Source organism: Aethalodelphis obliquidens, unplaced genomic scaffold (assembly GCF_003676395.1).
Source record: "Aethalodelphis obliquidens isolate GAN/ISIS:26980383/991018 unplaced genomic scaffold, ASM367639v1 scaffold2, whole genome shotgun sequence".
Classification (NCBI taxonomy): domain Eukaryota; kingdom Metazoa; phylum Chordata; class Mammalia; order Artiodactyla; family Delphinidae; genus Aethalodelphis; species Aethalodelphis obliquidens.
This window is the reverse complement of record NW_020837946.1, coordinates 43605098-43630708: the sequence shown is the minus strand read 5'-3', so window position 1 is coordinate 43630708 and position 25611 is coordinate 43605098. Positions and strand designations below refer to the sequence as shown.

Sequence of the window (25611 nt, the reverse complement as noted above, 5' to 3'; positions counted from 1 at the left end):
GGCCACCCATAGTTCCTTCTCTTCCTGTCCTTCCTTGCCAGACAGCTGAAGGTAGAGAGGATTGGCACGATGTGTGCATGTCGAGAAGTGAAATATATAAGTGTTAGCAATACCGTATGCTAACACTTATATATGGAATCTTAAAAAAAAAATTGTTCTGATGAACCTAGGAGCAGGATAGGAATAAAGACGCAGACGTAGAGAATGGACTTGAGGATACGGGGAGGGGGAAGGGTAAGCTGGGACGAAGTGAGAGAGTAGCATTGACATATATACACTGCCAAATGTAAAGTAGATAGCTAGTGGGAAGCAGCTGCATAGCACAGGGAGATCAGCTCGGTGCTTTGCGACCACCTAGAGGGGTGGGATAGGGAGGGTGTAAGGGAGGCTTAAGAGGGAGGTGATATGAAGATATATGTATACACATAGCTGATTCACTTTGTTTTACAGCAGAAATTAACACACCATTGTAAAGCAATTATACTCCAATAAGGATGTTAAAAAAAAACACCTGTGACTAACCTGTAAGAAATCCTACACTTAAAATCCTGTTTGACTACTTCATAAACAGTTATTTTAATATTTCATTTATGTATCTAGAATTATAGGGGCAAAAAGGCATTCCACGTTCATTTTCCTTAGAACTGAAGGAGAGAATGTGTTTAGCAGAGAACCATGGCAAAAGTTGTAAACCATGGCGAACACTGTAAAGCAATTATACTCCAATAAAGATGTTAAAAAAAAAACCCAGTTGAGTTACTTTTGTGCACTCTTTCCACTCTTCTGGGAAGAATAAGATATATATCTGTGTACGAACTATAAAAAATGAATTGTGTAATTTGGTGATTCCACATATGAGTTAAATACTCTTATACTTACACTGAAACCTGGCATTGTACAATATAAATATGAATGGTAAAATTCACAGTAATAATTTAAATTAAAATTTTTTCTTTACCCAGAATGACATTAAATAGCAAATAATATTACAACAGGTCGAGAGAGAGAGATGGTAGAAGGAAGGAACCTCTTTTTACTTTAGTGTCTATAATGGAAGCCTTTCTCCTGTTTTCTGTACAGGGGGCTACATATTTTCATCTTGCCCAGGTGCTACCAGCTATGTAGCCAGCCCTGAACTGGTCCCATTTCTACTCCTAACCTCACTGTCTTTCGTTCTCTCTGGATTTTTGTCATGTTTGCTGGTCAAGGTCAAACCCAGCCCACTGGTGAACTAGGTCTACCCCCATCTGGGAGTTGAAGGGTCTTTCCAGTTCTTTGGAAACTGAGGTGATAAGAGAACCAGAGTGTGTTTTACGTACATTTCTCACCTGCTAAGTAAGCTGGCCTTTTATGCTATAACATTCTAAGCACATTTCAGCATCTTCGAACATTTGCTGTAAACTTCTCAACACTCTCCACCAGGTGGCTCTAGCAGATTTGCGCAGGCACATAGGTAACAGTGAAGGAAAATTGTAGCAAAGTTCTTGTCTTTGCTAACCATTTCCAATGGGTCGCCTTTAAACTACATCATCATGTTTTAAATGTGCCATTTTTCTTAGACAACTCATTCCTTTTACTGTGTTTTAAGTTATCTCCTCATTACGTGCTTCTTAAAGAACTAGAGAATATGAAAAAGTAAAAAGAAGGAAAAAACAACGTCCAGACAAGACTACTGTTGACATCTTAGTCAACTTTCCTAGAGTTGTTTTCCTTCTGTGCATAAAAGAATGGAAACATGAGCCACAGAGTGGGAAAGATATTTGTAATATATATCAAGCAAAGGACCTGTATCCCAAGGACATAAAGGATTCCTATAAATCAGCAAGAAAAAGACAGAAAGCCCAATTAAAAAAATGGCCACAAGACCCTTTACAAAAGAGAGTACTTAAATGGCCAATAAGCATGTGAAAAATTGTAAACATAACTAATCATCAGGAAAATGCATTACAACACCATAGAGCCACTACACGCACCAGAATAACTAAAACTTAATAATCACTGTTAAGTATTAGTGAGAATTTGGAACAACTAAATCTCTTACATATACTCATTGGTGGGAGTATAATTTGTATGACTACTTTAGAAAATATTTGGCAATATTGAATAAAGCTAAACGTATACTTATTCTATGACCCTTTTCTAGGTATATACCCAGCGGAAATGCATGCAAATATACATCAAAAGACATGTGCAAGAATATCTATATCAACAGTATTCATAATAGCCAAGACCTGAAAACTAAGCAAATGTTCAACTACAGTAGAATGAGTAACTATTTTATGGTACAAAGAAATGGAATGAAACAACATGTATTAATCTCACATACATAATGTTGAATGAAAGAAGCAACACCCAAAAAGTATATACTATATGATAACATTTATATAATATTCAAAACCAAGCAGAACTCATGGAATGTGCCACCAAGCTCCCCCTTCAGGAATGGTCTTAGGAAGTGCCTCAGCTGAAGAGGGCTGCCTGGCCTGAGATTATATCTCTGACTATTGGGCTGGGTATAAAGGCCCTCACCCCAATTTGGAAAAACTCTGAAGAGCTATGCCAGCTTCAGAGCTCTCTGTAGAGTTAGCTGAAGACTTTGTTGAGATTGCAATTTAGCCCAACTTCTACCTCTGCCTAATCATGTTTCTTTCCCTCGCCTCCTTTTCCTCTCTACCCCCCCCCCACCCCTTTTCTTCTCTTCCCTCCCACAAGTATTGGTCCCAACTTATGGATATCTCAGAGTCTGCTTCCCTGGGAACCTAATCTTTGAAAAGAGCGTAATAGCTACCTTTGGGAATGTCCTGCATTAGCATAATCCTGCATAAACAGTCCAAACTTATGCTGTTCAAGGGTCAACTGTGACATACAGTCTTGAAATATGCTGTAAATATATTTTCTTCTCTGTTGAGACTGACAGATTCTTAATATCATGGCCTGTTCTTTCTATGATCTGTATCATTCCATTTCAATAAGGACTTTACCAGAACTTTGAGTGCCTAGTAAATATTATTTGAATAATTGCTAAATTATTGATCTTTAATTACTTACATATCATCAATGATAAAAATAATAACCTGGTATTTAAGAATGTAAACATCATCCCTATTTTATTTTGGCAATATTAATTTACTAGAAACTCGACTTTGAATCTAGTTGAGTGAAGATAGATAGAATTATGGTTCTTTTTACATTCTCTGTGTGCTGTGTAATAACATTATAAAAAATAGGTTACATAGAAGAATATTGATATTACAAACAAATTTTCAACAATACCAACACACAGAAAAAGCACAGGGCTTTTGGCTTTAAAGGGAAACGTTTACTGCATACTATTTTAAAAGCAAGAAGAAGATGAAAACACTTGAGATATATAGATTACATGCAATTACAAAAATTTTTAGCTAAAGAGGCCTTAAAGGTAACCAATTCTCAGTTAATTAATTTTATAAAAGAGACTCTCATATCTAGAAAGTTTCAGTAATCTACACACAGTGAGGGAACTCAGTGCCCTCAGGAGTCAGGGTCCCACAGTAAACAGTTGTGATGTTTGTAATAATAAACAGCATTTGGTTTTAGATAATCAAAAATATTTTAATTGTTTCATACTTTTGCGATATATTTAAAAATACCATACAGCAAAAGTTTAAAATTCTATTTGTACAAGTTGCTGAGTACACAAATATTTGCTTTCTTGTTATTTGACTTAAATCTATAATTACAAATGTTGTTTTACCTACACAGCTCTCCTGAATTAAATGTCTATCATCATATAGAAAAATATCCAGTATAAAAAATATCCAGTATTTACATTTTGTGTAAATCAACTCATTAGAAAATTCCCAGACAACAAAATGGCAAGATGGATCCTGCCATGGCTTGTGGAGGGCAGAACACTGAATGAAGTGGAAACCAAGGCATTACACTGAATCAAGGGGAAATGATGACACTTTGGATACCACAGTGATAGCTACTCCAGAAAGGCATAACGACCATAAATACATTTTAGTTGATTCCCAAGATAACACTTTAAAAAGGATACAGAAGAATTAGAAAATATTCAGAGGAAGTGGCCAGGATAGTGAAGACTTTCTTGTCTGAATAGAGTCATTTTTTTCCGCATCCTACATTGCTGGTATTTTAAGTGGTATTTGGGAAATACTGAATTCTGTATATTAATTTTGTACCTTGTCATATTACATAAACCTATTATTAATTCTAATAGTTCTTCAGTTTGATTCTCCCAAATTTTCCAGGTATACAATCAAATGGTATAAACATTATGATTTTATTTCTTCCTTTCTAACATGTATAACCAACCTTTTATTTTCTTATTTCATTGATGAGAAGTTCTGGAAGGGTGCTTCCGCAAGCATGTGGAAGATGGGTGTAAGTGGGTGTACTTTTCCGGCTCCTTAACATGCATGGCTTATCCTTAGAAATGAGAGTTTATTATAAAAATAAACAGTAACTTTACATAGCAAGGGAGAGAAATTTACTAATTTGCTCTACAATATCTTGCGTCCTTTGGTAGCATCCAATATGGGGCACTCCTACTAGGCAGAGTTTTAAGGCAAGAATACTCTGAGTTACTGACTGCCTTTCAGTCCAGTACTGCAGAGTTGTGTTTGGCTTATGAATAAGATGTGGTCCAGGAGGGAAGGGGTGATTTTACTCACTGACACAGAACATGAGCTGCAACCTCCGTGCCTCCCCAGGTTTGCTGAGTGATAATTGACATACAATAAGATGCACATATTTAAAGTGTATAATTTGATAAGTTTTTATAAACTACTCTTGAAACCATCACGACAATCAAGGTAATAAACATATCCATCATACACCAAAATTTCCTTATACTCCTTTATAATTATCCCGTCTCTCCTCTTCCTTCCCCAGCCACCTCCATTCCCACGCAGCCAGCCATCTGCTTTCAGTTCCTATGAATCTGTTTGCATTTTTAAGAGTTTTGTAAATGGAATTATACTGGACTCTTTTTTCGCAGGGGGGTGTCTGGCTTCTTTCACTCAAGATAATAATTTTTGATATTCATCCATGTGTGTTTATATATTCGTTAATGTATGTATTAGTAGTTTGTTTCTTTTCATTGCTGAGTAGTATTGCATTGGATGCAAAAACCACAATTTGTTCATCCATTCACAAATCGATGGACATTTAGGTTGTTTCCAGTTCTTGGCTATTACAAATAAAGCTGCTGTGTATATTCATGTATAAGACTTTATGTGAACATGCACCTTAATTTCTCTTGGTGAAATACCTAGGAGTGGAATAGCTGGGGGTAAGTTTATGATTGACTTTTTAAAAAACTGCCAAATTATTTTCCAAAGTATTAGAATGATTTTATAATCCCACCAGCTTTGTATGAGGTTCCAGTTGCTCCACATTCTCTACAACAGTTGGTATGCTCATTTTTGTTTTTGTTTGTTGTTGTTGTTACTTACTTATTTACCTACTCCACCACATGTACTGGTGTTTTTGATTTGCATTTCTCTAATGCAGGATTTTTCAACCTTATTACTAATGACATTTTGGACCAAATAATTCTTTATGTGTGGGGCTGTTCTGTTCTTTGTAGGAAGTTTATGTGCATCCCTGGCCTCTACTCACTACATGCCAGTGGTACTCTCCACCGCAGTTGTGGCAATCAAAAATGTCTCCAGATATTACCAAATGTCTCTGGGGTATAGGAGCAAAATTGCACCCAGTTGAAAACATTGCTATAATGACTAATGATACTGGCCATCTTTTCATGGGCTTATTTGCCATTGTTATACTTTCTTTGGTAAAGTGTCTTTTGAAATCTTTCGTCCATTTTTTAAAAATAAATTTATTTATGTTATTTATTTATTATTTGGCTGAGTTGGATCTTCGTTGCTGAGCGCGGGCTTTCTCTAGTTGCGGCAAGCAGGGCTACTCTTCGTTGCGGTGTGTGGGCTTCTCATTGCGGTGGCTTCTCTTGTTGCGGAGTATGCGTTCTAGGCACGTGGGCTTCAGTAGTTGTGTCGTGTGGGCTCAGCAGTTGTGGTGTGTGGGCTCAGTAGTCGTGGTGCACGGGCTTAGTTGCTCCGCGGCATGGGGAATATTCCCGGACCAGGGCTCAAACCTGTGTCCCCTGCATTGGCAGGCGGATTCTTAACCACTGAGCCACCAGGGAATTCCATTTTGTCCATTTTTAAATTGGGTTGTTTGTCTTGTTATTTTGTAAGGGTTCTTATATATTCTAGATACAAGTCATTTATTGGATATATGTTTGAAAATAATTTCTCTCATTCTATGCCTTGCCTTTACATTTGCATAGCATTGTGTTTTGAAGAGCAAAAGTTCCTAATTTTGATGAAGTCCAATTTATTGATTATTTTCTTTTATAGTTTGGATTTTTTATATTCTGTTTAAGAAAACTTGCTAAATTAAATATAACTAAAGTTTTCTCCCGTTTTCTTCTGGAAGTTTTATAGTTTTATCTATTATATTTAGGTCTATGACTAACTTTGAGTTAATTTTTGTGTGTGGTATGAGGTAAAGTCAAGGTTCACTTTTTATTTATTTATTTATTTATTTATTTAATTTATTTATTTTTGGCTGCGTTGGGTCTTCGTTGCTGTACGTGGGCTTTCTCTAGTCGCAGCAAGCGGGGGCTGCTCTTCCGTGTGGAGCAAGGGCTCTAGGCACGTGGGCTTCAGTAGTTGTGGCATGTGGGCTCAGTAGTTGTGGCTCACGGCCTCTAGAACGCAGGCTCAGTAGTTGTGGCGCACAGGCTTAGTTGCTCCGTGGCATGTGGGATCTTCCCAGACCAGGGCTCAAACCCATGTCCCCTGCATTGGCAAGCAGATTCTCAACCACTGTGCCACCAGGGAAGCCCCAAGATTCACTTTTTAAATATGGAGATCCAGTTGTTCCAGCACTTACATTGAAAAGATTATTCTTTCTCTACTGATTTGCCTTGGTAGCTTTGTTGAAAATCAGTTGTATAGGTGTGTGAGTTTATTTCTGGACTCTCCATTCTGTTCAGTTGGTCTCTATATCTGTCTTTATACCAATACCACAGTGTCTTGATTACCATAGGCTTATATAAGTGTTGCAATTGGATGGTGTACGTCCTTTTGTTCTTTTTCAACCTTGGTCTGCATGCTAGATCCTTTGCATTTCTATGTAAGTTTTAGAATCTGTTTGTCAATTCCTACAAAAAAGCCTCCTGAGATTTTTTGACTGGGATTGTGTTTAATCTGTAGAATAGGGGAGAATTGACATTTTAACAATACTGAGCCTTGTAGTCCAGTATTATGGTGGATCACTTCCATTTATTTAGGCTTTCTTTATATCTCAGCAATGTTTTACAATTTTTTTTTTTTTCGGTACGCGGGCCTCTCATTGTTGTGGCCTCTCCCGTTGCGGAGCACAGGCTCCGGACGCGCAGGCTCAGCAGCTATGGCTCACGGGCCCAGCTGCTCCGCGGCATGTGGGATCTTCCTGGACCGGGGCATGAACCCGTGTCGCCTGCATTGGCAGGCGGACTCTCAACCACTGCGCCACCAGGGAAGCCCTGTTTTATAATTTTTAACATGAGTTTTTTAACTAAAAGTTTTTAATAGGTCAAAAGTAAGTATTTTATATTTTTGATGTCATGTAAATGGTAATGTCTTATAAATTTGAATTGCTTGCTGTTCACTGCTTGTTCAGAGAAATACAATTGATTTTTAAATTGATTTCTGTATCCTGCAAACTTGATAGTTCACTTATTAGTTCTATTTTTTTCTAGCAGCTTTTATCATAAATTGTTTGGAATTTTCCACATAGACAACCATGTAATCTGTGAATAAAGGCAGTTTTACTTTTTTCCTTTTCCAATCTGGATGCTTTTTATTTATTTATTTATTTGCCTTATTGCATTAAATAGAACTTCTAGTACAATGTTGAATAGACATTGGATTTTGTCAAATATTTGTTCTGTAGCTATTGAGATAATCATGTTTCCTTTTTATTATGTTGGTATAATGAATTATATTGATTAAATTTTAAGTATTGAACCAACCTTACCTTTCTGACATAAATTCCAGTGGGTCATGGTGTACTACAGTTTTTAATATATTGCTGGATTCAGTTTGCTAAAATTTCATTAAGAATTTTTGCACCGATGTTAGGGATATTAGTCTGTAGTTTTCTTTTCTTTTAATATCTTTGTCTGGTTTTGGGATCAGAGTAATGCTGGCCTCATAAATTGAGCTGGGAAGAGTTCCCTCCTCTTCAGTCTCTGGAAGTGTTTGTATAGAAGTGGTGTTATTAAATGTTTGGTAGAACTTACCAATGAAGACACCTAGGTCTAGAGTTTTCACTGTGGAAAAGTCTTAAACTACAAATTCAGTTTCTTTAATAGATACTTGGCTATTCATGTTGTCTATTTCTATTGAAGTAGCTTCCATAGTTTATGTTCAAAGGAATTTGTGCATTTCATCAAAGTTGACAAATTATTAGCATATAATTATTCATAACATTTTCTTCTTATCCTTTTAATAGGATTGGTAGTTATTCTCTCTCTCTCTCTCTCTCTCTCTCTCTCTCTCTCTCTCTCTTTTTCCCTCCTTCCCTCCTGCCCTCTCTCTCTCTCTCTTTGTACTGGTAATTTGTATATTCTCTCTTTCTCTCTCTCTTTTTTTTTTTTTCCTGGCTGGGCCACCGCCTTGTGGGATCTTAGTTCCCCGACCAAGGATTGAACCCAGGCCACAGCAGTGAAAGCGCCAAGTCCTAACCACTGGACTGCCAGGGAACTCCTATATTCTCTCTTTATAACCTGCTCAATCTGGCTAGAAGTTTAACAATTTTCTTGATCTTTTCAAAGAACCAACCTTTAATTTTATTCATTTGGCAAAGGTTTTTAGATATGACATCAAAAATATAACCTATAAAATAAAAAAGTTGATAAGTTTGATTTTATGAAAATGAAACATCTTTGCCCTACAAAAACGCATTGTTAAGAGAATGAAGGACAAGTCATGAACCTGGAGTAACATTTGCAATCCACATATCTTGTAGGCAACTTGTATCCAGAATATATAAGGAACCCTCAAAAGCCAACAATAAGAATATAAACAACCCAGTAAAAATGGGCAAAGGATCTAAACAGACACTTTACCAAAGAAGAGATACATGTCAAATAAGCATATATAAAGATGCTAAATATTTTTAGTTATTAGGGAAAGGCAAATGAAAACCACAATGATCTACCACTGAATACAGTACCTTTAGAGGGGCTGAAATTAAAACACAGTAAATAGCAAGTGTTGACAAAGTGTTGCCATATATTGCTGGTGGGAATGCAAAATGTTATAGCTACATTGAAAACAGTTTGGCTGTTTCTTATAAAGTTAAACATACATTTACCATGTGCCCCAGCAATCCCATGGTATTTACACAAGTAAATTAAAAATTTTGCCACTCGAAACCTGTATACAAATGTTTATAGAAGCTTTATTAATAATAACCAATAACCGGAAATAACCCAAACACCTTTCAATCAGTGAATGGGTAAAAAATTGTGCTATGTCCCTACAATGGAATATTGTTCAGCAATAAAAAGGAATGAACTATTGATTCATACAATGTCAGTGGATCTTACATAGATATTGCTAAGTGAAGGAAGTCAGATCTAAGAGGCTATATTTTTTATGATTCCATTTTTACGACATTCTGGAAAAGGAAAACTATAGGCACAGATAACTGATAAGTAGTTGCCAGGAGTTGGGGATGGTGGGAGTTAACTACAAAGGGGCATAGCACAAGACAATTTTTTAGGTGATAGAACAGGTCTTCATGTTACTGTGATGGTAGAAACATGACTATGAATTTTTTAAAACCCACAGAACAATATACGAAATCCAGTGTTTTTTATTGTATGCAAATTAAAAACAGTCAGACAGGATATAGGAGGGGGACTCAAGATAAAATGCAGAGTTTTGGCAAATGACTCTAATTGCATTACAAATTACTGCATTACATATCAGTGACCACATTAAAGGGTTGGGTAAGAAAGGAGCTTGACCTAAGTAGCTTTGGAAAACAGTGTTTTCACTGGATAGAGTAGGGCTAAAAAATAAATTTCCAAAACACTGCAGTCTAGTTGGTGAATTTATTTCTCATAGGGGCATTAGTGAGCAACTCTGAAACTACTTTAAGTTGTATACTGAGTTTCAACAAATAAGTAAATATATTGTAGACAATGCAAGTCAGATTTCTCACTGGTAGAAAAAAGTTATAAATAAGCAAAGGGGGAATGCTAGAATGAATCCCATGATGCTGGATTGGAGTTGGAGGTATCAGTATGAATTCACATTTTATTTTATTTTTAAGTATATATACAGTTAGATAGGTACAGAAATATAGATATGTATGTTTATTTTATTTTATTATTTTATTTTTGGGGGCAGTGCCACTTAAATTGTGGGATCCTAGTTTCCTGACCAGGGATAGAACCCCGGGCCCATGGCAGTGAAAGCACCAAGTCCTAACCACTGACTGCCAGGGAATTCCTTAGATATGTATGTTTAAATGGGTTAGTATACATACATACATTTCCTACTCTGTCCACTGATAGGAAGCAGTGATATCCTAATTATAATGAATGCAGTCACGTGGTTTCTCAATACCATCATCCAATGAAAAGAACCAGAGCTCCTTGGAGAAGGAGTTGATCCTAGTGTTGGGGCAGGCAATATATAAGATGCACCTGGAGCAACCTGTGACACCAAAGCTCTTAAGTAAATAAATAAATAGAGCATGTCAAAGAGACACTGAAATTTTTTAAAATGTGGTATATACATACAATGAAATGTTATTCAGCCTTAAAAAAATTCTGACACATGCTACAACATGGGTGAACCTTGAAGACATCATGCTAAGTGAACTAAGCCAGACACAAAAGGGCAAATACTGTATGATTCCACTTATACGAGGTATATAGAGTCATTACATTCATGGAGAAAGTAGAATGATGGTTCCCAGGGGCTGCGGGGAGGGGAAAGATGGGAGTTATTGTTTAATGTGTACATAGTTTGGGAAGATAAAGTTGTTATAGAGGTGGATGGTGGTGCTGGTTGTACAAAAAGTGTGAACGTACTCAATGCTATGGAATTATACAATTAAAACAGCTAAAATCGTAAATTTTATATTTTTTACCACAATTAAAAAAATGAGTTTATGAAGCAACTAATGAGAGAATTGATTTTAGCAGATATGTTGGCAAAGTTCATGGCAAAATTATCCTGTTTATACATTTTAAATTCTGCTGAAATTAATAAATTGTACACAAATTCCACCCTGAAAGAAAAAAAACACAGAAGTCAACCTGAAAGAACACTCAATGGCAAAATATAGAACAATTTGAGAAAGAAAATAAATACTAATATTGATTTTTTTTTTTTTTTTTTTGCTGTACGCGGGCCTCTCACTGTTGTGGCCTCTCCCGTTGCGGAGCACAGGCTCCGGACGCGCAGGCTCAGCGGCCATGGCTCACGGGCCCAGGCGCTCCACGGCATGTGGGATCCTCCCAGACCTGGGCACGAACCCGTGTCCCCTGCATCAGCAGGCGGACTCTCAACCACTGCGCCACCTGGGAAGCCCAATAATATTGATTTTTAAGTGAAAGAAAAAAAATTAGTATCTGTGAGTCAATACTGATATAAATAAATGATTGAATAAGTAAATAAGTGGGGAAGAAGGGAGAACTTTTCTGTACAAAAGAATTCCAATTAATAAATGTAGAAGTGATAAGGAAAATAAAAAATCTCCATTAGAACATCACAGTAATAACAGCTGCTGGCAAGAACAACCAACGAATGCTAAAGTGAATGAATCAAGGTTTAAGGGAAAATGGCATATTTTCATAGCATAAAAGTGTCTCTTCCCAAATATTGTTGCTTATAAAGGGAAAGACAGTGACTTTACAGTGCAGAAACCTAGTAGACACCATCTTTCTCAGGGGATCAAGATTAACATCGCAGGTAATGGGATATATGATGTGTGTGCTTCCTGATATGATCTGAGAAGGGCACATAAACTCAGTGACATTCTTCCCCCAATATATGACCTCCTTCTAACCATGAGAAAGTATAAGTTAAACTAAATTAAGAGTCATTCTACAAACTACCTGACCAGTATTAAGGGCACGAAAAACAGAGGAATTGTCACAGATTGGAGGAGACAAAGGAGACATAACTGTTATATGGAATCCTGGATTAGATCCTGGAACAGAAAAAGGATGTTGGTAGAAAGCCTGGTGAGGTCCAAATAGGATCTGTATTGGGGTTTAGTTAAGGTATTGGCAGCAATGTCAATTTCTCCATTTTGATCATTGTACTCTAGTTATGTAGGATCTCTCCTCTATCTTTGCAACGTCTCTGTAAGTATTAAATTATTTCAAAATAAAAGACTAAAAGGAGACAGAGAGAAAAGACTGAAAATACCAAATGAAGGTAAGGAGATGAAATCATAAAACTGCCAGTAGGAGTATAAATTCTCACAACCACCTTGAGGAACTGTTTGCTATTAACTAATTAGAGTGAGAACCTGCATATCCTATGATTTAGCAGTTACACTCCTACATATATACCATAAAAATTCGTATATATATGCATCAAAAAACAAGTACAAGAATGTTCATAACGGCATTATTTATAATTGCCAAAGAATGTAAATAATCCAAATGTCCATCAACAGAATGGAAAAAAATAATGTGATATCTTTGTATATTGGAAATAAAATAGCTACACACAGCAATGTCGTTTTGAGCAAAATAAATCAAACACAAAAGATTACATGCTGAACCAGATCTTTTCAGTGCCTAAGATTTTTAGTTAGGCATGTTTAAAGTGGCATTGATTTTCCACAGTCATCAGAAATATTATTAATGAATAGTATTATAGTTGTTTTGTCTGACTTCCTAGTGGAATATGGCAGGTACAAGAGGGATCAGTGAGGGAGAGGAGTTAGGCCTATTATTAACCATTGGTCAGTCAAGAAAATAGCTCAGCAACAATGTTTAACTATTTTTATTAGAAGGGCTTTGAATATAATAAGTAGAATTGGCGTCAATTAAAAAAAAAACAGATCATCGTTTAAGACCTTAAAAAAAAGATTACATGCTGTTTGATTCCGTTTATACAAAGTTTAAAACCGGCAAAACTTATCTGTGGGGTTAGAAATTAGAATGATGGTTCCCTTTGGGGAGAAGGGAGAGGTAGTAATTTGTAAGGGTCACAAAGGGACCTTTTGGGGTGCTGGTAGTATTCAATTTCTTGCTATTAGTGGTGATTACACAAGTTTTAATCATATTTATTATAACTCATTGAATTTTACCCTTGTGACTTATGCACTTTTATGTACATATGTCATACTCTAAGAAAAAGTTTTGAAAATTAAAAAGTATATATATATATATATATATATATAGAGAGAGAGAGAGAGAGAGAGAGAGAGAGAGAGAGAGAGACCGAGAGAGAGACCACGCTGCACAGCTTGCGGGATCTCAGTTCCCTGACCAGGGAGTGAAGCCGGGCCATGGCAGTGAAAGCCCGGAATCCTAACCACTAGGCCACCAGGGAACTCCCCAAAATAAGTGTATTTTAAAAAATCACATAACTGAGATCCATTTTAGGTGCCTTGATTTGTATTGGATAGATGTGCAAGGCTGGAAACAGGAAAGTCATTATGGAGATTGTGTTAGAGCCTTAGAGTACTGTGTGTAGAGATGGATAAGATGAAACGTATTAATGAAATACCAAGGAGATAAAGTTGGCAAGACTTAGCATTTGACTGAAGGTAGTTAAAGATTGGAACTTTATGCAATAGGCCAGAAATTATGAAAGTGATATTTTTAGATTCCTTTTTTTTTTTTTTTTTTTTTTTGCGGTACGCGGGCTTCTCACTGTTGTGGCCTCTCCCTCTGCGGAGCACAGGCTCCGGACGCGCAGGCCCAGTGGCCATGGCTCACAGGCCCAGCCGCTCTGTGGCATGTGGGATCCTCCCGGACCGGGGCATGAACCCGTGTCCCCTCCATCGGCAGGCGGACTTTCAACCACTGCCCCACCAGGGAAGCCCCGAAAGTGATATTTTTGAAAACTTAATCTGTGTACCACTCATAGCATATGCTATCTTCTATTATAATCGATCTATTTATAGCCAGGTGTTTGCTAGTAGATCACAAGCCTCTTGATGGAAGGGACTGGATTTTATACTTCCTTTTATCTCCAGGAACTCTCTGCTCCACTACAGTAGATTTATTATCATTTAAATTATCATAATTAGAAGACCAAAAAACAATATATGATGTGTAACTGGATTGGAATGGACAAGAAAATATCTTAGAAAATACATGAAGGAAATTATATTAAAACATCTATTGTTAATTTTTAAAACTCTTATCAAATCATATACAGAAGGCTACTTTAGTAACCTAATGAAGAATTATCTATCTCAAAGCAATAGCCAGCCTCATACTCAGTGGTAAAGCATGAAAGACACTCATAGTAAAGAAGGTAGTAAGAGAAGGGGACAACTACTGATCATCATGAATATTTATCATTGTTTTGTCAGTGTAATAAAATTTTAAAAGTAGGTATAAATATTAGAAAGGAGACCACAGTATTATTATTTGTAGGTTGATATGATCATCCATCTCTGGAAAACTCAAGAGAATTAAGCAATAAGATATCAGAGTAAAAGATTTCTGGACTTCCCTGGTGGTACAGTGGTTAAGAATCCGCCTGCCAATGCAAGGGACATGGGTTCGAGCCCTGGTCCGGGAAGATCCCTCATGCCGCAGAGCAGCTAAGCCCGTGCGCCACAACTACTGAGCCTGTGCTCTAGAGCCGGCGAGCCACAACTACTGAAGCCTGTGCACCTAGAGCCTGTTCTGTGCGACGAAGAGTAGTCCCCGCTCTCCGCAACTAGAGAAAGCCCGCATGCAGCAACAAAGACCCAACACAGCCAAAAATAAATAAATAAATATATTTTAAAAAAAATTTCTGTAAGTTAACCTTCTTTCCTCCTATTTACACTTTAAGTCATTTTTTAAGTCCAGTATCAGTCCCACTTTCTCCATGAAGCCAGTGCCAAGGAAAGAAAGGGGATGGTAGGGGGAACTAAAGAGAACCAACCTCATTAATGTTGTCACCACTGAGTTTATCCACTTACTATCATCGATTTATTCAACAAATATTTATCACCTCTTCCTCCCTTCCATTTCCTCCCATGTGAGTAATCACTGTCAAGAGCTTGATGTTTATTCTTCTCCACCTTTCTCTATGCTCATTCAAGCATATTCCCACAGTCATTCTGTGACACAGTTACAATGGCCTGTCAGGGCTGCTAGCTGCATCTATTATCTGTTCTCTCCTTCTTTCATAATAATAGAATTTTTATCTGTGCACATGGCTACCAGTGAAAGACTATATTTGTCAGCCTTCCTTTCAGCTGGATGTGACCATGCAACCAAGTTCTGCCACTGGAATTGAAATATGTGTTAATATGTACAACTTATTAATCTGAACATCTGGTGATGTCTTAAAAGGAAGGAACATGCCTTCCCCTTTACTTTTTCTCTTTCCTAATGACTGGAATGTGAACACAATGGGAAGAGTTGGAGCAGCCATGCTGGACCTTGAGATGGAAGCTTTATGTTGAAAACGACAGAAAAATAAGATCAAAAGAACATAAATCCCCTGGTCCCCAACACCACTGAGACACCTATTTACCTAAACTTTTATATGAGGGAGAAACATTTATCTTGTTTAAACCACTGTATGTGGACTATTACATGCTAACTGATACAAATAATACAAAATAATACAAGTAATACAAATCTTGAATAAGACAAGTTGTTCCTTTTTTTTCAATTTAATTTTTATTTTATATTGGAGTATAGTTGATTTACAATGTTGTGTTAGTTTCAGGTGTACACCAAAGTGATTCAGTTATACATACACATATATCCATTTTTTTTCAGATTCTTTTCCCATGTAAGTTATTACAGAATATTGGGTAGAGTTCACTGTGCTATACAGTAGGTCCTTGTTGATATCTATTTTGTGTATAGTAGTGTGTATATGTTAATCCCAAACTCCTAATGTATCCCTCCCCCTAACGTTTCCCCTTTGGTAACTGTATGCCCTTTGGTAAGCGTATGTTTGTTTTCGAAGCCTGTGAGGCTGTTTCTGTTTTGTAAATAAGTTCATTTGTATCATCTTTTTAGATTCCACATATAAGCAGTATCATATGATATTTGTATTTCTCTGTCTGATTTACTTCACTTAGTATGATAGTCTCTAGGTCCATCCATACTGCTGCAAATGGCACTTTTCCATTCTTTTTTATGGCTGAGAAATATTCGATTGTATAAATGTACCACACCTTCTTTATCCATTCCTCTGTCGATGGACATTTAAGTTGCTTCCATGTCTTGGCTATTGTAAATAGTGCTGCAATGAACACTGGGGTGCATATATCTTTTTTTTTTTTTTTTTTTTTTTTGCGGTACGCGGGCTTCTCACTGTTGTGGCCTCTCCCGTTGTGGAGCACAGGCTCCGGACACGCAGGCTCAGCGGCCATGGCTCACGGGCCCAGCCACTCCGCGGCTTGTGGGATCCTCCCGGACCGGGGCACGAACCCGTGTCCCCTGCATCTGCAGGTGGACTCTCAACCACTGTGCCACCAGGGAAGCCCCATATATCTTTTTGAATTATGGCTTTCTCCAGATATATGCCCAGGAGTGGAATTGCTGGACCATATGGTAGTTCTGCTTTTAGTTTTTTAAGGAACCTCCATACTGTTCTCCATAGTGGCTGTATGTCCCTTTCTTTAAGGAGCTCACAGTCCAGCACGGAAGACAAATCATTATAACAGTATTTGATACGTGCCATGATAGAGGAGGCACCAGGTACGTGAGGCCATTGAAGGGTAGCAAGCCTAGTCTGTGGAGGACATATGTTTTATCTGGGATCTGAAGGAGGGGTAGAGTGTTATCCATTCACTCCTGCTTGAAAAATCACTTCGTAGGCTTCAGTGACAACACCCTCCTAAGTTTCCTCCTACGTCTATGGCTGATCGTTCTTGGTTCCTCTTCCTATACCAGCTGGTAAATGTTGGCCTTTCTCAGGGTTCTCTCAGTATATTCTGTCTTGTGGTGACCCCTTCATTCCCATGATTGTAAATAGCACCTCAGTGTTGATGACTGCCAAGTCCAGCCCTCTCTTCTGAGTTTTGGACTCATAGACTTAATTGACTACTTCACAGCTCCACCGGCAAGTCTCACAGGCACCTCCAACTTATTATGCCAGAATGTGAACTCTTCCTTTCTTCCCTCCAACCTACTCCTCCCACAGTCTTCTCCCTCTCACTGAAGGTTGTCACAATCCACCCAGTTGCTCGAGCCAAAAACTTGTGATTCATTCTTACACCTGCTTTCCCTTGCCTCCCACACACAATACATCACCGAATGTGCTGATACACTTCCAAAAACTCTCTCTCAAATCCATCCACTTCTTCTATCCCCACTGCTCACCACTCTAGTCCAAGCCACTGCTGGTCTCTCTCGTCACCACTGGTTACTTTCCAACTGAGCCTCACTTCCACTTCTGCCCTCTCCGTACCATTCTCCACACAGCAGCCACAGCGACCTTTTAAAGGCACAAGTCAGATCTCCTAAACATTCTTCAATGGATCTCACTGAATGTAAGTTAAAATTCAAAATGCTTGACACGATACCCAGGTTGCTGCCTGACCTAGCTTTTGCCTATTTCTCCCACCTCATCTCTTGACATTTCCCTTAGGCCACTACTCACTCTGCTCCAGTCACCAAAGCTTAGCTCTTTGCTGACTCAAGGCAGCTCCTCCTGTGGGGAAAGGTCTTTCCAGAACTCTTTTCCTGGTCATCTCCTACTTATGCCTCAGGTCCAGTTTACTGTGACTTCCTCAAACAGGCCCTCCCTGTCTTCCAATGTAAAGTACATTCTTCATTTTTCTCTTGCATAACACTTTGTCTTCTTTCCTGTGGAAGACTGCTAGTTGACTCCCGGAATCCATTCTCCCTTTCTTTTGTAGCAATGGAATTTAGCTGGGTCTCTGGCCACTTGGCTAAAGACTACGTTTTCCTCCTTTGCACTCAGATGTGGGCACGTGACTGTTTCAGCCAAGGCGATATGTATGGACATGATGTGTACAAACGTGAGGGCTTCCATTTAAAGGACAGGGCCTATACTCTCCCCGGCCCATGTGCTGGAAACGGTGAGAACTGAAGCAGTCACCCTGGACCAGACATGGAATCCATGTGTTGTGCAGATGGTGAGGTCGCACCATCAGCCTTGGACTGCCCACCTGTGGACTGTTATATGAGAAACAAAATTCTAATTCTATTTGACTACTGGACTTTTGAATCTCTTTGTTATGGTAAAGGGGGCCTTGGTTTTTGGTTTTTGGTTTTGTTTTGGCGGTACCACACAGCTTGCAGGACCTTTAGTTCCCCGACCAGGGTTCCTGGGCCCTGGCAATGAAAGTGCCAAGTCCTAACCAATGGATCACCAGGGAATTCCTTTGCATGGGTTTTAAGTAGAGAATTAAGGTCTGCTGGTAGCACATCCAGGAGGCACAACACAACGTGAAAGGTGCCCCAGGCTGTTGTGCAACCCTGTGGGACTGCAAAGAAATCACCCTGTCAGATGTTCTTAAAGATTATTTGGTTGCAATAGGGAAAATTGATTGGATGAGAAAACACATGGAGGCAGAGAGGCCAGAGAAGTGATCATCATAAGGCAGAGGAGAGAGAACCTCTTGGATTAGCATAGCACAGGAATACAGAGAAAAGGACAAATTCCAGGAATATTTTGAAAGGAGGACTCCGCAGGGCTTGGTGTTTACTGGGTATGGTAGGCAGAATCATCGCCTTCTAGAGATGTCCATGTCCTAATCCTAGGAACCTGTGACTATATTACCTTACATGGCAAAATGACTTTGCAGAGGGTTTCCCTGGTGGCGCAGTGGTTGAGAGTTTGCCTGCTGATGCAGGGGACACGGGTTCGTGCCTCAGTGCGGGAGGATCCCATATGCCGCGGAGCGGCTGGGCCCGTGAGCCATGGCCACTGAGCCAGCACGTCCAGAGCCTGTGCTCTGCAATGGGAGGGGCCACAGCGGTGAGAGGCCCGTGTACCGCAAAAAAAAAAAAAAAAGACTTTGCAGATATGATTAAGTTACGGTTCTTGAGAGGAGGAGATTAACCTGGACCATCAAGGTGAGCCCAGTGTAATCACAAGGGATCTTACAAGAGGGAGGCAGAAGGGTCAGAGTCAGAAAAGGCAACATGGCTGCTGAAGCAGAGGTTAGAGTGAGGTGCTATGAAGATGGAGAAGGGGGCCATGAGCCAAGCAGCCTCTAGAAGCTGGAAAAGTCCAAAACGTGGATTCTCCTCCAAAGCCTACAGATGGAATGCAGCCCTGCAGACACGTTGATTTTAGCCTGGTAAAACCCATTTCGGACTTCCGAGTTACAGACATGTAAGATAGTAAATTTGTCATGTTTTAATTCACTACATTTGTGGTAACTTATTATAGCAGCATAGAAAACTAATGCTGGGTATGGGCGTAAGGGTGGAGGGAGCGGTGAGTACAGGACCTTGTACAACTAGGAGGATGACGTTTGGGAACCCAGAAGTAAAAGCCGGGGGGAAGGGGCGGAAGATGGGTGCCTGTGAAACAACCTACTGGAATTAGCCATACAGATCTGGTACTCAGGGGAGAGGCTGTCCCAGAGAGAGGGGTTTGGGGACATCCTCAAATATTCCATGATTAAAGCCAAGGGAGGGGGTAAGAGCAATCACAGAAGAAGGAGAAGAAAGGCCTAGAACAAAACCAAAATGGAGTATACAAAGGGGAGTGGCTTGAGAGGAAGAGCAAAACCCAAGGCTGTGGGTCACAGAAGTCTGAGGAAGGGAGAGTTTCAAGGTGGGGGACACTCAGTAGTGTCTAGTGTTGCTGAGAAAAGTAGATGATACCATTTGCCTAAAATAAAATCCCCAACCTGCCATATGTGAATATACGTGTTTGTAAGAGTTTGCATGAGCTAGGAAGAGGGATTGGTTAAGAGCCAGGGCCTTGAAGCTAGACTACCTAGGTTCAAACGCAGATTCTATCACTTACAAGTGGTGTGAGCTTGGTAAAGTTACTTCACGTTTATATGCACCAATTTCCTCATTTGTAAAATGGGGTGATAGTACCTACGTGTACGTGACTGTTGTGAGGCTTAAATTAATAAATACATAAAAAGGGCTTTGAACAGTACCTGGCACAGGTAAGTCCTGTATAAGTGTTAGCTGTTTGTTCTCATTATTACCTACTGTCATGCATTTGCTTTGTTATTTAGGAATAATCAATTCTGGGGGCTTCCCTGGTGGCGCAGTGGTTGAGAGTCCGCCTGCCGATGCAGGGGACACGGGTTCGTGCCCCGGTCCGGGAAGATCCCACATGCCACGGAGCGGCTGGGCCCGTGAGCCATGGCCGCTGAGCCTGCGTGTCCGGAGCCTGTGCTCCGCAACGGGAGAGGCCACAACAGTGAGAGGCCCGCGTACAGCAAAAAAAAAAAAAAAAAAAAAAAAGAATAATCAATTCTGCCAAAGGAAATAAGAGAAACAAACATTATAAGAGAAGAAATGAAATTAAATGAAAGCAAGTAGTTTGTGAGACAAAGTAAGTAGTGCATATATGAGCTGAACGTAGAGAGGAAGGGTTGGAAGGTCCAAATAGGCACCAAATATTCTTGATACAGTAAATATTCATGAGGCATATTAGCACTCAATATTTAGGCAGGCTTCAAATGACGACCCACTGGTGACAGCTACACAGCCTCCATTTGTTCTCTGCCTGAGAAATGCAGATAAAATCCACAGCTGCTCATCGGGCTAACTGGTGAGCTGGAACTGGCCAGCCATCCTCGCTCCTGTGTCTCTCAACAGAGAAAGTGTGTGCTGGCTCTGGCCCCAGGTACCCTCTGACTGCCAGTATCAACCTCAGCTCTGGTCCTTGTAATCACACCATCAGCACCAGAAGCCTGACTCAGGAGAGGGAGGCACAGATTCTACACGTTTCATAAAATATACCCCCTGCTTGTGCCCTAGCCTAAGTGTGTCAATCTACTCTATCTCCTGACTTCTTACTCTGCATTTTAAATTGATTCAATTAGCCACGTGATTTCAACACCCTAATTTTGTCTTTGAGCCTTTCTATACAATGACCTCTGGGATAGCTTGCCTCCTGGTATACTTGGAAGCTAACTTCCCACACCACACCCACTAGTTACCTCACAGCGGGTAGGGAGATGTGGGAGGAGTGGTAGTCACTTTTTCTTCATACATATTTGCATCTTCTCCTTAGTTATACTGAAAAGGGAAGGGGCTACCAGGAAAAAAAAAATCCTGCCCTAATAAGGCCAATTAAAACAACATTTTCTGCTGTGATGACCCTGGAGGCTACCCTGTCCTATTTGAAACCAGCTTTAACCTCTAGTTTGATTTGGCTTCACTTTTCAACATGGAGCCATTTCTGAGCAGCTGTAGGTTAAGAACAACCCCCCCACCCCTTCCTGCCCTCCTTCTGTATACAGGAGAGAACCTGAATCATATTAGACCTGGAGTCTGTTCACTTTTCTTTTTCCTTCTTTTTCAAAAGGTCGCTTCTTTAATATCTGAACAGATAAGAAGGATGATAATTCTATTATGACAGCTACCAACTGGGTACTTTATGAGCCGTTCAGTTCCAAATACTGCAGGGGAAGATGTCTCCAGGCCACACCAGACCAAAATCTGTCAATCTCAGAGTCCAACAACCACTTTAATCTCTTTCATATGAAACTTGAGCACTCACTGCTTTTCATCGGTTTGCTGTTATCAGTATTGCAAGTGGATTTATCATGAGGCTAATGGAGCATAAACTTCAGGGACCCTTTGTAGGTTCCAGGAGGGGCCACAGTGACTTTGTAATTTTGTTTTATTCTTCCTAAAGAGGGACCTCAATTCCTAAAGCTTCAGGGCCTATAAAATTCTCATCGGTATGATTTCGTGGTTAAGAGCTTAAACACTGGAGATAAAGGACTTCTCACCCTTTTACTATTTAGTCATTTTAGGTTAGTCACATTAAATTTCAGCCTTGGTTTCCTCAGTCGTAAAATGGGAATAATAGTACTTATATTTTTAGGATTACGGTAAAGCTTAAGTAGTACTTATACAGTGTTTCATGTATGAGAAATGTTCGTCGATGCTAGCTGCCATTATTATTGTTGTTATTCCCAGAACAAGACGGTAAGCTCCCTGAGGACAGGATCTGGCACCCCAAAGGCCCATTACAGGCACCAAAAAAAATACTTGCTGAAGGAATGATACCTTTTACAGCCAACTCCACTCTCCCCATCCTCTCTACGTGTCTAACCAGAAATACAACTATAATTGCGTTACAGATGCGACACACATGGTTACCTCTTCAGCAAGCTGCCAGATACTCCGTAGCACTTTCTCAGTTTGAAAGAGTGCTTTAGTCTCAGCCCTTCCCCGGTGAGTCCTGAAACCCTGGTTGTTTGCCTCCTGTCTCTTGCCAAGCTCCTCTCTCCCAGGTCAACTGAGGACAGTCGGCCACAGCCACCGCTGGCCCAGAGACGCTGAGGCAACGCATTAATAGTGTTAGCATTCTGCTTGGCACTGAATAAATGCCCTACAAACGATGGCTATTATTGTTGCTGCTACTGTTGTTATTATTATTATTATTATTACAATTCCCAACCAGCCGGCCATCTACTCTCCGCCCCCTCCCCCCGGAGCTAGGCCTGCATCTTTTGCCTGGGGTCGGGGTGGGGGGCTTTTAGCCGGGAGCCGGGGTGCGGGGACCTGGGGATAGACCCTCGCGTCTGCTCTCCCCCTTCGTGGCGCGCCTCCCCGGCAGGGCTGGGGCGGCGGGTCCCCCGGGGCCGCCAGGGCTGGCGGGAGGCCGGGAGGAGCAGCCGCCGACGCATCCGCCGCCGCCGCCGCCGCCGCAGGAGGCGGAGCGCTGCACCTGGCGGCGGGTCCTCGGCGCTCAGCCCTGAAACGGGTCCAGCCGGTAGCGAGCGGCGGAGGCCGGGCCAGAGGAAGAGGAGGAGGAGGAGAGAAGGTCGCGCCGACCGGTACGCTCGGCTCGCAGCTCCCGGTCCCCCCACCGGCCCGCATCCCTCCGCCGCGCCCCGCCCCGCCGCAGCTCCCGAGGAACCAGTGACCCGCCCGAGATGGTGAGCGCCGTCTCGACAGCCGCCGCCCCGGCGCCCGGAGCCGCCGCCCCGTGCCCGGGGGAGATGGCTCCCCGCGCCCCGCGCAGCTGAGCTCTCGCCGCCGTCGCCGCCCGCCGCAGGTGAGTCGGAGCCCGGCGCGAGGGGGAAGGGGTCGCGCTCGGCGGGGCGGCGGGGTAGCCCCACCCTGGGCTCCCCTGCAGGGGCCGGGCCCGGCCAGAAGGCGAGGAGCCCCCTGCGGCGCTCACACCTGCAGTCGCTGAAAGGCTTCCGAGGAGGGGCCCGGCCTCAGGGCGTGGGGGGGGTGTCTCCGCTCCCAGTCCCGCTCGCCTGCTACTGTCTCCCTCCCCTTGGATCCCGAGTCGGTTGTCATCTTTTGGGGCGCTGAGGGCAGCTACAGCCTGCACCCCCGGTGCGCCCGGCGCGAGCAGCACTTCCGCAAACGTAATTGCAGTCGGGAAAACAAAGGCGCTGCCCAAGGAAGCCGTCGCCGGGCGCCGGCAGCAGCCAGGGAGCCGGGTGAGGGCTGCGCCCCAGTGCCCAGGCCCTTGTCGGCCCGGCCGCACTCGCGCCCTTGCCATAACCGTCCTCGGGAGAAAGGGAGGCGAGAACACCAGACAATCCGAGTGCAGGGACGTAGCTCCTTGGGTGGCAAGAGGAGGAAATTGACAGCGTCTGCTTACCCAGGTGAATAAATACGCAAAATACCTCTTTCCCTTGCCTGCTATCATCCTGGGAGAAATTCCCCGCCTCCGTGCTGCTTTACTTCAGCCTGGCCTAACATGTCCCTAGAGCCATTATGAGATAACAGTCGGGGTTTCTAGTCCTTTGGGGTCCTTTGTGTCCCCTACACGGCTCCCTGTAAATTTAAGTAGGAGGGTGAAAAATTCCAAATGCGACTTTCCCCTTCATTTATCCCATCTGCACGTGGACAGGCAGGTGGATTCGTTACCCTTGAGGCCAGCACACGGTGCATTTCGCCTCTCCCACATATATTCGCAACCACAAACATTTCCTTTCATCCGAAAATCTTTAATAGTTAAACATTTTACAGAGCTACTGGAACAGATAAAATCTTGCCTATTAGTAGTAGAAAAGAACCTTGAAGAGTTGAGGTTTTAATCCCGACTGGTGTCTAAATATTTTTATGCTGTTGGGCATGTCACATCTTCCTGAGCCTCAGTTTTCTCACCTGTAAAAGGAGATGGTTGGATAGTACAGTGGTCAAGCTTCCCCCTAATTGTTCTAGAAGTTTAGGATTTTCTGGAAATCTAACCTTTTCAAAATAAATGAATGTAAAGGGTGGGTGGACGTACAGTTGACCAATGACATGTGATAAAAGCAGATGTGTTTTTGGTAGGCCTCTGGTGTCTGCAGAGCATCTCTTCCCCAAGACGTGGCCACTAGTCTGCTAAAGGTGTATGCATCGTTGATGGCCTTGTTAAGTAAAAGGAGAGGATAGGAAGTCGCCTCACTGGGAAGGTCGGCTTTTGACACTTTAAGCTGATGGTCATCAGCAGATACGGAAGATATTTTCAGTTATTTTGTGGTAGTCAGATCGCTTGTGTTTACCACAAGTTGCAAGTAAAACTTAAGATTGCTTTTAGGAGGAAGCTGGGACATTGCTGCTGAGCCCAGGGCTGGGGGAGTAGGAGGAGAAAGGATCATATTTCAATAATGCATTAAAGCTACTAAGCATGTTTACAGTAATTTATTTCTAAGGCACTTTCTGTGTCTGTATGAATAAAGTAAATGTAAAAACATGAAGGCAAACCAAAACACAAAGATAAACGAAACAGCAAGGTTTGCAGGTATTTGGTGATATGAGGTATTGGATCACCAAGTCTAGCATATATAGTTTCTGGATGATTAACAGTAATAAGGCACTTTTTGAGCACTTAGTATGTTCAAGACACCATCTTAAACACTTAATTTCTATATCTCTGTAAGATAAGTCTTGTCGCATTTTATGGATGATGAAAAGGAAGCTCGAATGGTTAAGGAACTTACACAAACCACATAATCAGTAAGAGGTGGAGTTAGGTTTGACCCCGTGTCTCTGGCTCCAAAGCCCAGGAAATTTCCACACGGTGTCCCTCCCTATTCAGGACCCATTAAGTCTCACCACCTACACAGGTGCCTTCCTTTGCTTCTTGCCTTTGAAAATTAATTTCATTGTAACATACATACATTACATATGTTAACATTTATCTGTGTAAGATAATCTATATAGTGCATATATATTTACGCATGTATGTTTACCCATTTGTTCTCACCATTTTTAGGTTGAAGGCAAGTGTAAAAATGAATATAACC

The 25611-nt window shown here is 41.1% G+C and overlaps 2 protein-coding genes across 3 annotated transcripts in view; one reads left to right on the top strand and one right to left on the bottom strand.

Moving 5' to 3' along the window:
• Nucleotides 1–4317: 4317 nt before the first annotated feature.
• On the bottom strand, nucleotides 4318–23876 carry LOC113625405 (atherin-like). The gene is made up of 3 exons (XM_027115931.1): nucleotides 23626–23876; nucleotides 22517–23492; nucleotides 4318–4431 (listed from the first exon to the last, which is right to left on the bottom strand). Exons 1-2 carry the CDS (start codon nucleotides 23874–23876, stop codon nucleotides 22829–22831), a joined length of 915 nt encoding a protein of 304 aa, XP_026971732.1. The 3' UTR covers nucleotides 4318–4431; nucleotides 22517–22828.
• Nucleotides 23283–25611, top strand: part of MFSD6 (major facilitator superfamily domain containing 6) — a 73255-nt gene continuing 70926 nt past the window's right edge. The window contains exon 1 of one of the 2 annotated variants that reach the window (XM_027125674.1): nucleotides 23283–23417. The gene's annotated coding sequence lies outside the window, so the exon portion shown is untranslated. Of the gene's footprint in view, nucleotides 23418–23872; nucleotides 23983–25611 lie in introns of those variants that run through there. The other variant, XM_027125684.1, reaches the window with a different exon arrangement.

What these genes read in the sequence shown, in the direction of transcription:
- LOC113625405 (XM_027115931.1), bottom strand. Translation starts at nt 23,876, where the DNA reads ATGGCAAGGGCGCGAGTGCGGCCGGGCCGACAAGGGCCTGGGCACTGG. An exon ending in GGGGAGGGAGACAGTAGCAG is followed by an intron (nt 23,493 to 23,625) that starts GCGAGCGGGACT and finishes CGGCCCCTGCAG; the next exon opens with GGGAGCCCAGGGTGGGGCTA.